Source organism: Seriola lalandi, unplaced genomic scaffold, assembly GCF_002814215.2.
Source record: "Seriola lalandi dorsalis isolate HSWRI2012SDOR001 ecotype SW California unplaced genomic scaffold, Sedor1 jcf7180002054522, whole genome shotgun sequence".
NCBI classification, from domain to species: Eukaryota; Metazoa; Chordata; class Actinopteri; order Carangiformes; family Carangidae; genus Seriola; species Seriola lalandi.
The window spans coordinates 1,462,433-1,477,922 of NW_019525075.1; the positions used below are offsets into that span (position 1 = coordinate 1,462,433).

The 15,490-nt window shown below is 39.6% G+C and overlaps 1 protein-coding gene across 3 annotated transcripts; it reads left to right on the forward strand.

Moving 5' to 3' along the window:
* The first annotated feature begins 568 nt into the window (after positions 1–568).
* Positions 569–15,063, forward strand: patz1 (POZ/BTB and AT hook containing zinc finger 1). 3 transcript variants are annotated; one of them, XM_087176039.1, is made up of 6 exons: positions 569–2,154; positions 3,877–3,940; positions 4,056–4,227; positions 5,253–5,411; positions 10,009–10,221; positions 10,631–15,063. In XM_087176039.1, exons 1-6 carry the CDS (start codon positions 908–910, stop codon positions 11,107–11,109), a joined length of 2,334 nt encoding a protein of 777 aa, XP_087032165.1. In that variant the 5' UTR covers positions 569–907; the 3' UTR covers positions 11,110–15,063. The 3 variants fall into 3 exon arrangements, with proteins under 3 accessions (XP_087032165.1, XP_087032166.1, XP_023269890.1); XM_087176040.1 differs by lacking the exon at positions 10,009–10,221 and having other exon boundaries at positions 570–2,154; XM_023414122.2 differs by lacking the exons at positions 5,253–5,411; positions 10,009–10,221 and having other exon boundaries at positions 570–2,154.
* Positions 15,064–15,490: the final 427 nt, after the last annotated feature.

Below are 15,490 nucleotides of genomic sequence, written 5' to 3' on the forward strand. Positions count from 1 at the left end.
TAAACTCTTTAATCCATTAGGGAGCCCCTTCTAATGGATTGTTTATCATTAGTGCAGTACATAAGGAGAATAAAAAAAAAATCAATTTACAAACAGCTTATTAACATTTACAACTAGGGATTTGATTGATTGTTGAACCCGTGATTTATTACCATTTAAAAATTAAAGGTGATTGACTAACTTTTGGTAATGGCTCATTTAGAAACTGAGAATCGAAAAACTGATTATTAAATTTTCAACCACTGAATCATCCATAAAACTGCAGTATTTCTACAGATGGTAGTTTACATTTTCATGAGCGTCCTCTCTAGTTTATGTATAATTTCACGGGTACTTCTTCATTGTCTAGTAGTTGAGCCAGACCTCACCTGAAGCTACTAGTACAGTGTAATGGTTTACATGTGTCTTGACTGTGCTTACAGACTGAGCTCACAGAGAGGAAAAAGAGGAGGAGGGGGGTGTTTCAGCTTGGTTGGTGGGGGGAGGGGTTTTACAATCAGACCAGGCAGGAAGAGACCTGCGTGTTCACATTTTGGCGTAAAGACATGAAAGACCCCTGTGGTGTTGGGGCTCTTCTACTCCTCTAAGTGACTGCCATTGTCATTAGAGAATCGTTTAAAAAACACATTACTGTGTGAAACCCTAGAGAAACATTTTTTTCACAAAACAAGAGCGACCCCCACCCCTCAAGAAACTAGGGTCAAAGTTCACAGGAAGCTGGGGGGCTGCCATTTTTCCCTGCTGCTACTGCTAACGTTTAACGTTAGATGCTAAAACCGACGGGGAGGGGCGGTTGGTTTTGGATTTTGTAGCTAGCTGGAATCAACTGATCGAAATCGTTATATATATAATCCGCCATTCCTCCGACCGTTGCTGCAAACAACCATCGTTATTGGATGAATTCGGCATGGAGAAAGTAGCGGAGCCGTCTTGGACTTCTTCGTACACCTACCAGGTGAGCAAGCACAGTGCGGAGATGCTACACAACCTCAATGTTCAGAGGAAAGATGGAGGCAGGTTCTGCGATGTGGTCTTACGCGTCGGCGAGGAGAGCTTCCCTGCCCATAAAGCGGTGTTGGCCGCCTGCAGTGAGTATTTCGAGTCGGTCTTCGGCCGCCAGACTGAGGGCGACGGCGACGCCAAGGAGCTGGAGATGCACACGATCAGCCCGAAAGTTTTTAAAGACATCTTGGACTTCGCCTACACCTCCAGGATCGTGGTGCGACTGGAGTGCTTCCCGGAGTTGATGACAGCTGCCAAGTTTCTGCTGATGCGGTCGGTCATTGAGATCTGTCAGGAGGTCATCAAACAGTCCAACGTGCAGATCCTCGTCCCGACCTCTCGGGGAGGAGACGCCAGCCTTTTCCAGGCCACGGGCGCCACGGAGCTGGGTTTCCCGGTGGCACAGCAGGATGTGGTAAACGGAACGGGAATGCTGGTGAACGGTCAGAGCTTTGCTAACAATGCGCAAATGCATGTGGAGGGGAGCGAAGACGCCGCCGCCGTTTTACTCGAGGACGGCGGCGAGTCGTCGGTGCCAATGTTAGAGCCTGTCGAAGGGCTGTCGGTTTCCCCATCAACGGAAATAACGGGGAACACGCTTCATCACGACGCTGGTTCCCCAGGGTCAAAGAGGGGCAGGGGGAGACCAAAGAAAGCAGGTGGAGTGGTGGAGGCTGTACACTTCAATCATAGCACCCAGAAAGACAATGAGTTGTTTCCTTGCGGGACTTGCGGTAAAGCTTTTACAGAAGCTTCCCGCTTGAAGAACCACGAAGCGCAACATGGAGCCTCCACTGGCGGTGTAAACAACGTCGGTGACAGCCTGTCAACGGCGGGCGGTATGTCTTTAATATCTCACCCTGGTCTGGTGGAAAACGGCTTGCAGTTACACGGAGGGCTGACGCTGGATAACGGTCGCAAACGGGAGAGGACCAGGCGACACGTCGGCTGTGACATTTGCGGGAAAGTTTTCCGCGACGTTTACCACCTGAACCGACACAAGCTTTCCCACTCCGGGGAAAAGCCGTACGCGTGCCATGTGTGCGGGCTCCGGTTCAAACGCAAGGACAGGATGTCATACCATGTGCGGTCCCATGACGGGTCAGTCGGAAAACCGTATGTGTGCCAAAGCTGTGGTAAAGGGTTTTCAAGGTGAGCAGAGCTATATTTCGACTGTCAGCATGTCTTTGTGTTTAGGAGGAACAATGAACGTGCCTCAATACCTGGACATCTTCCAGGACACCCTGCACAGTTTGCAGTATTGTTTCCTGCTATGATTGGTTCAAGTCTGTGTATAGATGTAGAAAGTTAATGAATTTTTGAGGGATAATGTAGCCTGAATTCAGGATCTACTCCAAAAATAAAGATATTGGTTAAGCTAAATATTAATTAATTTGAGTTGATACCATTAACAGAAACAGGGGGGGTAGTATTTTCAATAATTTTAAGAAGACCACTTTCTGCGAGCCCTCGTCCAGCTCTTACTGTGACAGTCAGTGTAAAATATAACAGTAAAGTGTTGTCATTGACAGGTTTAGTTTCTGCTGATAGACAACTGCAGAGCTGTTACAGAGTGACTGTCATCATTGTACCCACACCACACACACCAGTTTCCCAAGCTCAGTGTTCTCAGGGCCTGTTACAAACTCACTGTCACCACCTACTGCTCTGGAGGTTTACACACAGGACAGATAAATAAAAAGCAGTCACATGTTTGAAAAATCCATGAACTCAGTGGAGGGATAGAGTGGTTGTTTGTGGGAGAGCCATCACAGTATTACTGGTGAAGACATTTATGTGATTTAATCCCATCAACAGGCGTGCTTCATACAAGAAAAAAAATAGTATTTTTAGATAGGTATTTCTTACTGATTTATATCTGTGACATTGATAATATGCTGTTTTCACAGAAGACTTGATTTGCATTTAGCTGCTTCAGTTTCAGGGTCTTTATATTGTTCATACTGGCTCTCTGTCACACTGTCATGGATTAATAGGGTATTTGAAAAGAATGGAGCCATCCTTAATGTCATTAGTAACATCTGTGCTTTTCTACTCTGTCAAAATGTCTGCTTTGAAAAAAGCCAATTATGCTTTGTTGTGAGCTCCTATAATACATTACAATATATAATGGGTTGTTTTTTAAGATGGGGAACCTCTTATTTACTAAATGCATAAGTACATCATTTAGTTGGAGCGCTGTCCTTATAATTTCCAAGGCTATGTTCATGCTATTAACACTAACATTATCTTCAACTCTTGTATTAATAGCCCTATCAGAGCGAGCTATTGTTACAGATTGTTTCCCCAGGCCTTAACTTTGGAGTGATATTTTAAAATATTACATTTGTTTACAGTAACTATATTAATTTCATGGTATACTGAACAGGAGTCAATTTTTACCATTACTTGCCCCAAAGTTAAATACTTACTTTTACTTTATTATTTTCATGATATTTTATTGTAATCTATCTAAGTCTAGGTGTGATTGTCACGTGACAAATTCAACCTCTGGCAAAAATACAGTTTTAATTGACAAAGAACCAGTGAAATGGAATTATGTGTTGGGTTAATGTGACTGATTGATAGAGATTTTTTTTAACAGCAACTACATTTGTATTAATGTTGTGTAACTACACCTAGCTTCCTATAACAAGCAAATTTAGCCTTGTTTAAGCCTCAAAGTCTGCTGATCCCATAGTAAAGTAACACTTTAATAAATGAAATTCTGGCTAGTATGCCCTAGGCATGTGATCATAATAGAGGGAATCATTTCAGTTTGTGCGAATAGGTCAACACCCACCAGGCATCTTTAGCTATTGGAAATATATTAGAAATTCAGTCACAGATGGGGCTTGCTTTTTGTCCTTTCAGACCCGACCACCTGAATGGACATATCAAACAAGTTCACACAACAGAGAGACCCCACAAGTGCCAGGTAACATTTAGGCTCCATGTATTGGAGTTAATATATCATTAAAAGTCCCGGCTAATGAAGGTTTTAAATTATCACATGTAAGAAATGCGTTAACATGTTGATTTCTGTATTACAGATTTGTAATGCCTCTTTTGCTACAAGAGATCGCCTCCGGTCACACCTTGCATGCCATGAGGACAAAATCCCCTGCAAAGTTTGTGGCAAGTTCCTGCGTGCTGCCTACATGACAGACCACCTCAAGAAACACAGTGAAGGAACACATAACTACTGTGGCATTTGCAACAAAGGTAATCCAAAAAAAAAAAATGTCAGCATACTACATGCTCTACAAGTTCTTCTGAGACCCATGTCCTGATAAATATTCAGAGGTTGCTGTCTGTATTCTGGTCGGCAGTGCTGTGTGTTGAGCGATGTACAGCTTCCATGTGTGTGCCAACCAAATACTTGCAAATGCATATACCAGATTCAGTATGTTGTGCAGTTTACCTGTGACAAAGAGGTTGAGAACAACAGCCACAAAAGAGTTGTAATATAACACCTCAAAGGAGTATAAATGGTGTTGTAGTATGCTCGTTCGGTGGTCAAACTGAACCTTGGTTCATATTTCATCTTCTCACCAGTACCTTGTGCCCTCCCTTGCACTTCATCGATGCAGTAGTATTTTCTATCTGAACACAGCATCACAGGCAGGGTTGGTGTTTGATAGCAGTGATAATGTGACTCATCGCTCTGTTGCTCTTGCGCAACTACAAAAGACATATAGTTTTCATAAAAATGTTCTACAAGTGTGTATGTATATACATATATTTTAATTAATAATTTTATTTCTCAAAGTAAGATGGCTGGCTAGCAAAAGTATAGTGTTTTTGTTTTGTTTTTTGTACCTGTAGGTGCATAAATTGGCAATTAGGGTGAATCAAGGCTGGACGTATTGTTATTAGCTCAATAAGAACATCTCTTTACATTTTGGATCACACTTTGTTTTAAAATGTCTGTACTCTGTTGCTGATAATGCTTCTTGTGTGGATGAAGTAGGACCCAGGGCATTCAAATAGAAATTGTCTGTTTGCTTGTGGCGGTACTTTTGCTTAAGATATTGTGATGCTGTTCACTGTTGTGATTTACAATTCAAAAAAATGGATATTAATTGAACCACCCCCTGATTAACCATTAGTCACCACTTTTGATCATGTTTCCAAATCAATCAAGGTTGACACTGGACAGCCTCTCCCTGTTGACAGGACGCACCTCTCCTAGCCAAGGCTTTGAGTGTGTCAAACAACTGCCTTGTTCTTTGTTCTTCTGGTCCCAGGTTTCTCCACTGCGTCCTACCTTAAGGTGCATATAAAGACACACCATGGCTCTCCACTGCCCCCTTCTGCCACAATGCACACCTTCCCTGAGCCAAGGGGGGGACTGCAGATGCACAACGGCACCCCTTACCACATGGGACGCCAGTGCTCAGTGGAAGGCAAGCAGCCGCCCGCCCCATCCCAAATTTCCATGTTTCTGGCTTTCATGTGCTCTGCTGCTTTTTGGAGAAACATGCTGCTGCATCTCTGTGTATGTTTAAAACACAAGCATACATCAACTTCTGCTGCCAAGCTTTTCCCTCAAACATCTATCGTGCTATTTCATCTGCTGGTTGTCTTTCTGTTAGCTAATTGTGGGTGTCTTTTATTAAGAGATGGCAGTGTATACAAAACTTCTATGTGGTAATTGGGTAGAGGGGAAACAACTGGAAGATTTGAATACCTCAATGAGGACATTTTTCGTTATTATTGTCTAGTAACTACTAGCTAGTTTCGAACCAAGAATTGACTTAATCAGGTTGCACCATTAAAACCTATCTTAGCTAATAAAGACTTCAGTATTTGTTACTTGGAAACATCTACAGCACCGTCCCATCAAGAGCAGTGAACTGTGTAAACAAAAAGCCATTGTAGCATCATAAGCTAGCTATCAAAGCTAGCTTCCAAAAATTACAGTTTTAGAGGCTCAACTGATATCTTTTGTAAATGTAGGTATTACTTTGTTTTATTATGTCTGCATGGAGAAATCTCTGTGTTTCAGAGTTAATAGTTTTCATACATTTTAGACTGAAAGGGAAACATAAGATTCTGTTAACCCATTATTTAGCCTATTTGTTTTGTTACATTTTATTGGCATAATGTTTGTTAAAATTGGAAGTACGTTGTGTTATTTTTGTGAAATGTAATTTAAAATCTTTAAGACAGACATTATTAAACAGTATCTATCAAGTTTTAGGTCAGATATGTCGACCATACTTCATATTATCTATTTACTCTTTGCTCTTAATTGATCATATATTACCAAGCTAATGTAACCTTTGGCACCTTTGGTTCAGTTACACCCTTACTGGGTGAAAATATTTAGTAACTGATCTCTACATAGGAACTACTTTGTGTGGTGCAACCCGTTTCAGTTTAGTAGTATAAAACTACTTAGGAAAACCTTACATTAGAACTAGGCTAAGTTTGACCTTATGGACAGCTCGTGCAACCAGCAGCAAGAAAACATAAGAAGCTCACAGTAGTTTCATTGACTCCTGTCAAAGGTCAGGATTGCAGAAATGGCTGGTGGACACGCTTTTCCATAATAAGCACGTGCAGCTTTTGTTATAGAATTAATGCAAGTCGACAGGCAGACAGCCCTTAAATTCACATACAATCTACAGATCTGAAACTACTGTGAAAATCATGTCCATGTCTGTGGTTTGACAAGTAGGGATGCCTGTTCCTGTGTGTCCTCATATTCTATTAAAACACATGGTTACTTAGATTGAAGACTAAGCTTTTATTAAGCTGGAAATTGGTACTGTAATGTGGTTACATTTTCGATCATCACATACAGCAGTTAAGCACGTTGACATTCGTAGACTTTATAGTTGACAGTTCTTACTCATAACAACGTAAGAATGTGGAGTGCTCAGTCACCTTTGCTTTTGTATGTGTGTGTCTGTCCAGCATGGTCATGGCAGCATATGGTTAACTGTCTGTTCCTGCTTGGCTGGTCCATCAGCAGTTGTTCAGCAATGCACAGTGTTGCATGATCGTCCTAATATGTGCTCCATTTGCCCTGGATTCATTGAAACGTTTGTCGATGTGCAATTTTTGTAGGAGAACCAGTAGCATAGAGACAGTGCACAGCAAACTTTGAGCCACAAACACAATTGGCAGAATAAACAGCACAAATAATTTTCTCTCTTAATTTTCAATTGGCACTGACAAAATAATTAATAACTGAGAGTAGTGCATTTGCAGTGTAATAGGTGGTAGTTTTGATAATAATAATAATAATAGTCATTATACTAATAATAATGATGATAATAATAATCTTTATAGAGCATCGTTGTAAACACACTTTACAAAGTGCATCACATAAGGCAATGACAAGCAGATCATTAAAAAACATTTTCTGATAGTTATAAGCAAATAAAACCAAGCACATTGTCGCCAGCAAAAGAGCAGCCAATAAGAATCAAGTAAAATAAGGAAAAGCTCTGATAAAAGTATGTTTTTAAGAAGAGATTTAAAAGAGGTCATTAATTCTGCTGACCTGATTTCCTCAGGCAGCTCGTTCCATAGCTTTGGGGCTCTGACTGAGAATGCTCTGTCACCTCCAGTTTTCAGCCGTGCCTAAGGAACAGATAAAAGACCTCTACCCAAGGATCTGAGGCTACATCTGCGACATACAGGTCAGATATATAGCATGGAGAGTGGTCATGAAGAGCTTAAAATGTCAACAGTAAGATCTTAAAATCGATTCTAAAACTCATTGGGAGCCAGTGCAAGGAGGCTAAAACAGGCACTATGCAGTCATTTCTCTTGGATGTTGTTAAAAGCCAGACGGCTCATTTCTATCGAATCCGATTAATAGGTTTCTGGTTGAGGCAGGTGAAGAGGCCGTTGCAATAGTCGAGGCGAGAAGATGAAAGCATGTACAATGGTCTCTGGGACTTTGAAAGATAAAATAGATCATATTTTGGAAATATTTCTAAGATGATAAAAACTACACTGCACAAGTGACGTGTGCTGCTCAAAGCTTTAGTTTCTATCAAACCAAATAACAAGATTCTTTTACAACAGGCGTAATGTGCGCTGTGTATTCCAACAGGGAACCAGCAGATGGCAGGATTTGTTTTGGTATGTACTGGGAACCAGTTAGACCCATTGCTGTTTTGCTTTAGTTAAGCTGCAGAAAAAGTTTTTTGACATCACACAGGCAAAAGACACAGAACCTCCTGTTTAACAGGTATGAGGAGAACCATTTTAAAGCGGTACTATATATTCTTACTCAGTCCTACAGTAAGTTTAACAGAATGCAATTGTTATTTGCTGATCTGGATCACGTGTGCAATAAGTTGGTTATTATCATCATTATTATTATTAGCATTAGCGTTCAGTTGCATCACCATATTTTTCCGTCCCAAGGTCTGTTGATAAAGACATGAAGTGTGGCAAGATCACATTTTGTTTTTGAGTTTTTGTTGTTGAGTTATTGGAATATATAGTCAACAAATTATATACATAACTCCCCCTAAAAGCCTTTTCCTAACTCGTTTCCAGTATTGGATAGGGTGCACAGTAAGCATGAAAAAGGGAACAACAGCAGGCTATGTATGTGTTTATTCGCCATTTGTAAAATTAAGTGAAGCATTTGTGATAAATATCCTTTCAAGTAAAGTCACAAAATGGGAACTTTAATTGCAGAAAATATCTGTATATATCACAGTCTGTCAAAGAGAAATGAGAAAGGTGTTAATAACAGGGTAGCTGTTGAATATTTGCAAGTAGTTTTTCACCAAGATCAAATGATTAGTTGTTTACCTTGTGTGCCATTTGGGCAGAATTTTTCTGGTTTATTTGTTTGTATATATTATGGTTAATGCAGATTTCTCATTTTTTTTCTCTGCAAATTTTTCTAGTTGTGAGAAGTATGAGACTTATCTGGTTGGTTTTGGCAATTCCTCCAATTCCTATCTTCTGCTATACTGTGTCATTAAATTAACAAACCTCCTGTACAATGAGCATGAGAGTGTTTAATTCAGCAGTTTGAATTTGTGCTAGGTTGACTGTCACCTGTCAGTTTTCAGCTAAGTAACTGGTAGCCAATGTGCTGCTGAGCAAGTCTCTGAGTCAAGTTCCTGTAGTTCCTCTAAAGTTCCTGTAAAGGTAATAACTGACACAGAAAGGCGGTTATGTGAGTAGTAGTAAAGAACAGTGCTTAAACTGAAATGAATTCAGAACTCACATGATGTGGCAAAAATGATTTGATTCACTTATATGAGCAGAAAAAGCTGAAAATATAATTTCCTCTTGGAATGGCCAGAAATGTGTACTGTCACTATATTTACTGCAATTTTCACTGTAGTCTTCATTTAGTGTCATGCAATATGTGACACAAGCAAGTTGTGTGTGTGAACATTATACTTTGTTATACACAGTACAGGCTTTTTTCTCACAGGGATATTCTGTCATGTCACAACAGGATACACGAGTGTGACTAATAACATTATCACATTAATGATGTGTGCGTGTCAGTGAACCAGCATTGTGTAATAGCAGAGTGCCATTTTTTGCACCTAAGTTAAAAGTGTATTTTTAATTACACCTGTGATCAATAAGTCAAAATGTCCAATGTGAGAAAGTCCTGTACTCAAATGGCACACAGTTTGTGTAATTTTATCTGATAAAAGTAGCTTGTTAGTCATATAGATGATTCACATTTAGTGTGTTTTTCACAAACATCAAGTTCTTTAGTTCATTATTTTTGATAATTATTTACATTACAAGTCACTGAGTTTGAATTTGATATTTTCTGAAAGGCAAAAGAAAAGTTAACTCATTCATCATTTACAGCTTCAGTGATGGGACTCACTCAGCATGGATTCATTCATACTAGTAAACCTGTCTAACATACTGTGTTTACAGACAGCATTTCAAATACTAGTAATGAAATGAAGGTAATTCTGTCCATATGGTTTCCGCCGGCCTGTTATGTCTGTCCTTCCCCCCTTCCTTTCTCCCTGGCCGGGTGTCGTGTAGACCTGTGCGCCAGTCGCCAGCTGCTTCTCACCTCGTCTGAGGCAGAGGGGCGCTTTCATGGGCTCTCTGGACACCCAGTTCTTCCCCAGCCTGGCCCTCCAGCCTTGGGCCTGCAGCCTGAGCTGCTCATGGGGAAGCCAGGTGGGACTCCATATTTCTGGGAGTGTCGCTCTGGTGGGGTTCCTGGCTTCCCCGTCCATGGGCCTGTCGCAGGTCAGTACAGTCCAGCAGGAGGGTGGGTTGGGGGCATGGTGCTAGCATGGCCCACTGGTTGGATGAGCACAGCACAATTCTCAGTGGACACTGGGCAAATGGACTGAGCTAGACGATAGTATGGTTTAATGCTATGCCACTTTTTTTGAAGGAACTTTTTTTTTTTTTTACCCTATTGAGTTATTAATGTGTAAAATCAATTGTCACAACTTGTTCCAATTGTGCTTGTTACCTTGTCACTAAACACCTGAAGTTTTTTCAGGTGGCAGCCAGCTACTGGATTAAAGATGTATTTGACAAAACCTGTTTTATGATCTGTTTATGCTAATAGATGGTTCTCTTCCTTCTCATTTCCCCTTTTTTCTCCCTCCTCACTACCCTCTTCCTCTCCATATGGTGTTTACCTCAGACGGACAGGAAAACGCTGGGAAATGTCCTCATCTGGAATCCGAAGAATCAGATCCTTCATTTGGAGAATTGCCCAACGGTGATGAGCTTAAATCTCCACACAAACCTGAAAGGCCGGAGCTCGAGATGCCCTCTTTAGCCTGTAACGGAGCCTCTGCCGGGTCACTGGGGTCCCCAGAGGGATCCAAAGCCAAGACGGACCCTGAGAAGAAGTTTACCTGCGGGATCTGTGGTCAGGCCTTCCGCACCAAGTCCTACCTCAACAAGCACCAGCACAGAGTTCACAAAGCCCAGAAGGCCCAGGGGGTTTCAGGGTCTGGCTTAAGTGAGCTGGCCCCGTCCCTGACCTCTCCCTTCTCCCCTCAACAAAACATGTCTCTGCTCGAGTCCTTTGGCTTTCAGATTGTCCAGTCTGCTTTTGCCTCCTCACTGGTAGATGCTGAGGCAGGTCAAAGTGGACTGGACTTTGGAGGGAAGTGACATATTTCTAGAGTTGTAAGAAAGCTTCTCACTTGTTGGACAAAGCCGGGTTGCCCACAGAAGATGCTCTGTATTTGGGAATATCTTTGCCTCAAGACTACTTTTTCTGTTTGTCACGTTGCTTAATGTGTATCCAATATTTTTGTCAGAGACCGCCATACGATTCCTACTTTTTCTACTTTTTCAGAGTATGAAAAGTGAACGGTGTTTATATTTTCTCTGTAAAGAAATGACATGAAGGTTTTATTTCCTTTATCTGACGTGGATCTGTTGAAGTTATGTTTGGTAGGCTTTCAGTTGATTTTGGCTTGTGTGTTATTCTTAGCTGCACATATGTTCTTGACATGAGATGAATTATTTAGTGCATTCTTAAAATGAGAAATGTGTTGTCTGTTGCCCACTTTAACTGCTCTGATGTACTTCAATCAACCCTTGGCCATTACAACAATTTTTAATGTTTCATATTCCTTGTTCCCCTAAAGGCTGTAGACAGACATCTTTACATCAGAGCAACAAGAGGGCTGAGTTCTGTATTTATGTTGTTCTGTGTCTTTTTAAGAGGACTTAGTTTTTCTTAAGGACAGGGATTTAAATTGGCCTCAATTTTGATAGCAGGTTTTGTTTGGAATCTGTTAATCGTGAATAACTTACAATATTCCCAACAGGCCCACGGCATATTCATCACTTGTTTATTATTATATGTAACGACTTTGTACGAAAAGAGTCAGTTTAAGGGCCGCCGAGTAGCACTGATAGTTGTAAACGAGCTTAAGAAATTACTAATGACAGGATTGTAGTCGACAACAGACAGTTAAGAAGCACTTTTGAACAGGTCATTAAAACTTAAAATTTGAATTGTTACAGCATTCACCAAGCGCAGTTTGCAACATAAAAGCTGCCAAAAAGGATCTCACCTAAAACAAATGAATAATTAAGCTACCTCATAAGAAATTAACACCATTGTGCTTTGTTGATCATAGCTTAATCAAGCTTAATTTTTCTGCTAACTTCATTGGATTAAGAGAAAAGAAAAAAAAGTCATAGTTCAGAAATGAAAAAAAAAATGTATTTAAAGCCCCAATAGCACCTAAGCTTTTTTTTCTCAGTATTTTTAAGATCCCAATCTTGAAGTGCAGTCATACTGATAAAGCCACCTGGCTTTGAGGATTGTTACCATTAACCCAAGTGGTTGTGAATCTTAACCAGAAAGCAATGGTACACTGATGTGACAGCTGACAAGATGTGCAAATCTACTGGCAGCTCACTTGGATGTGAAAAGCCCATCATCATTTTTTGATTTGATGATTTGTAAAATGAATTATTCATATGAAAAACTGCAAAAGTAAGGAGAGGAAAGCCATTTATTATTATGATCTATACTGTGTACAGGAATATTTTTTAAATGAAATTTCTTTGTTTTTTATCATGTCAACATAAATTTTGAGTCAAAATCAGTCTTGAAATATGCCTTGAGCTTGTTGGGAATTAGCTTTGTATTCCCCCCCCCCGCACGCCCCGACAATGACAATATTTCCAAGTATTGTTTGTTAGGTATTAAACAGGGACCAAGGTCAGGTATATTTTCAGTATATATTTTGAGAAATGTAAATTATATTTTATTAACTTATTCATGCCCTCATTTTTGTGTACAGTTTTTTTTGATAGTCAAACAAAAATCTCGTGATTTGCTCATTTTGGTAATTTTTCACTCTAAATTATGTTAAATGGAGTTGTGGGGTTTTTTTGTGTGTGAGTTGTGCAGCAGTTAAGGGGTTAGAGGAAGGATTCACACCCTGATCTACCAGCCTCTGGACCGACCAAACGTAATGCAACTTTTACAGAGTCAAGTAATTAAGCTCACTTAAATTCTCCAGTGTCTCTTCATCTTCATCACGTTCACGTCTTGTATTGACCACCCCCCCCACACACACACACACACTACCATCACTCCCACCACCACCAACCGCAGTATCAGAGTTGCTTGTGCTGATGTGTAGATGACACAGCTTGTGTTTGCATTAATGGCTGCTCAGTTAATGCACAAGCTATTCATCTTGGTTTCTTACAGTGAAAGTGTTTAATTCAAACTGGGCAATCCAAGACATTCCTCTGAAACTTAATTGAACAGTTTTTATACTTAAACCCAATAGGGTGTTATTGATTAAAAGAAAGTATATAATTTGAGTTAAATTCAGTTAAGGGCTGCAGCTAACTGATTATTTTCATTATTGATTAATCTGCAGATTTTGAATCAAGATGTCCATTACATGTAGTAAAAAAAAAAAAAAAAAACGACAAAAAAAACAAACAGTTAAATTAGGTTAAAAAAGACATTCAATTTGCTTTATCTGTATGGCCAACAGTCCAAAACCCAAAGATATTCAGTATACTGTCACACAAAGAAAAGCAGCAAACTTTATTATTATAAAAACTGAAACCAGAGAATGTTTGGCTTTTTTTCTGTTATATAAATAGTTGCCCATTTATTTTCTAATTTAATGGATTGAAAGGATGAAAGTTTCATTTTAAAGAATAAAAAAAGTCTGATTCTTTTCACAGTCATGACATACAGTACTCCCTCTTGGTTTTGTATATATTGAAACAGATCTACACTATGTTGAAAAACACAATTGCAAAGTACACAATATAAGATTTAATTATTGGATGTCATAAGGAATTCTCATACAACACACTCATCAGCTGATTAATATATATTTCACAGGTTGATGTTGTTTCATTTTGTTGTAAAACTCCCAACAGTGAAGGGGCTAGCTGTGTGTGTGTGTGTGTGTGTGTGTGTGTGTGTGTGTGTGTGTGTGTGTGTGCGTGCGTGCGTGCGTGCGTGCGTGCGTGCGTGCGTGCGTGCGTGCGTGCAGGGGGTGAGTGTTGACTAAAAAGAGAGTGTATACATGTGCTCTCTGTGTGTTTTTGTCTCTGTGTTTGATCTGTGTTTCCTGCTTTTTGTTTTAATTATTATTTGTTATTAATTTTGTCTGTTAAATTCAGTACATTCCTATATTATTTATGGTTTTATTGTGATTGTAACAAGTGTATATACCATTCATATACACATTCTATAGATATATATATATATATATATATAAATATATATGAACGAACCAATATGATCAGTGTTTGTCAATGGTGGTCCTGTACATATATAGATTTTTGTTCTTGTCTGTTATGTGGAGGGGTGTTAAGTTATGGCCGTTTTGATTGAGTGTAAACTGCATGTTCTGGCATGCGAGCTGAGCTGGGGACTGAATGTCGATCACTGGTTGGTGGCAGTGATACTTTCACTGGTCACCGTACTGTCACTCTGCTCTGGTAGCGCTCACACTGCCAGCTGCACGACTCACGTCTTTGACCAAGTTTTTTTTTTTGTCTTTGTTTTTCCTTTTTTGATCCACTCTGCACTAGTATTTCCTCCTTGAAAGGTAATAAGGGTTGTGTTGTTGTTGTTGTTATTATTATTTGAAATCAAGTGGAAGATACTGTCGGGAAGGAGTGTTTTCACTGGGATGTATGATTTTGTTTCACTCATGTTGGTACTCAAGTGTAAAAGAGTTTTCATGGATAATTTAGGCCTAAATATTTTTGCTTTCTGCTTTTGGTCTGTTGCAAAGTGCCTTCCAAATACTGATTGTGCACAGCAGTGGATTAAAAAAGGTCCTCTTTTCTAAAAGTTGATAATTGTACAGAGTGGCTTGCATTGACACTTTTGTATAAAAACACACAGAAAATGTACAATATGTTAACTTGGTATTTTATCATCGTACTCAACAAGATTGCTCTTAAAACGTGAGCTACATGTTTTGTTATAAGGTCTTTGGACATATTTCAATATAAGCATACTTTTCTATAGATATTTGTTTTTGTACTCTGTTATTGGGTCTCATCTCTTGTTGGTACAGAGATGGGCATCAAATAAATTGCAATTGAAAAAGCTCCTAATATTTGTCTCAGAATTATTGGTGGTAGGCATCGACACAAATATCTGGTTTACATGCTTTCAAACTAACACATTCACACAAATAGACGATTTAAAGTTTCCAATTCATAAGATATAATATATATTAAATGACTTGTTTCTCTGACTCTTTCTTGTCCTGTAATCAGAGCCTGTAGAACTAGTTCTGAAGGGTACTACATGTGTTCTTTGTTTTACTGACATGCACATTATAGCATTTAAATTCCATGTGTCACTTTATATAGTTACAGAATTTTTATATAACTCGCCCCTTTCATTTTTAATGAGGATTAAATGTATGCATAATTGAGGCCGTGGCCGCTTTGAGTGACAGGATGGTGCCATGACAGTTGGCTAGCCACTAGCTGTCTGGCATCTCTCTTCAGAAACCTATTCGTGATGTCATGGAGG

Coding starts and splice junctions, on each gene's coding strand:
- patz1 (XM_087176039.1), top strand. CDS start 908: ATGGAGAAAGTAGCGGAGCCGTCTTGGACTTCTTCGTACACCTACCAG. Junction 3,941..4,055: donor AGAGACCCCACAAGTGCCAG/GTAACATTTAGG, acceptor TCTGTATTACAG/ATTTGTAATGCCTCTTTTGC. Junction 4,228..5,252: donor CTGTGGCATTTGCAACAAAG/GTAATCCAAAAA, acceptor TTCTGGTCCCAG/GTTTCTCCACTGCGTCCTAC.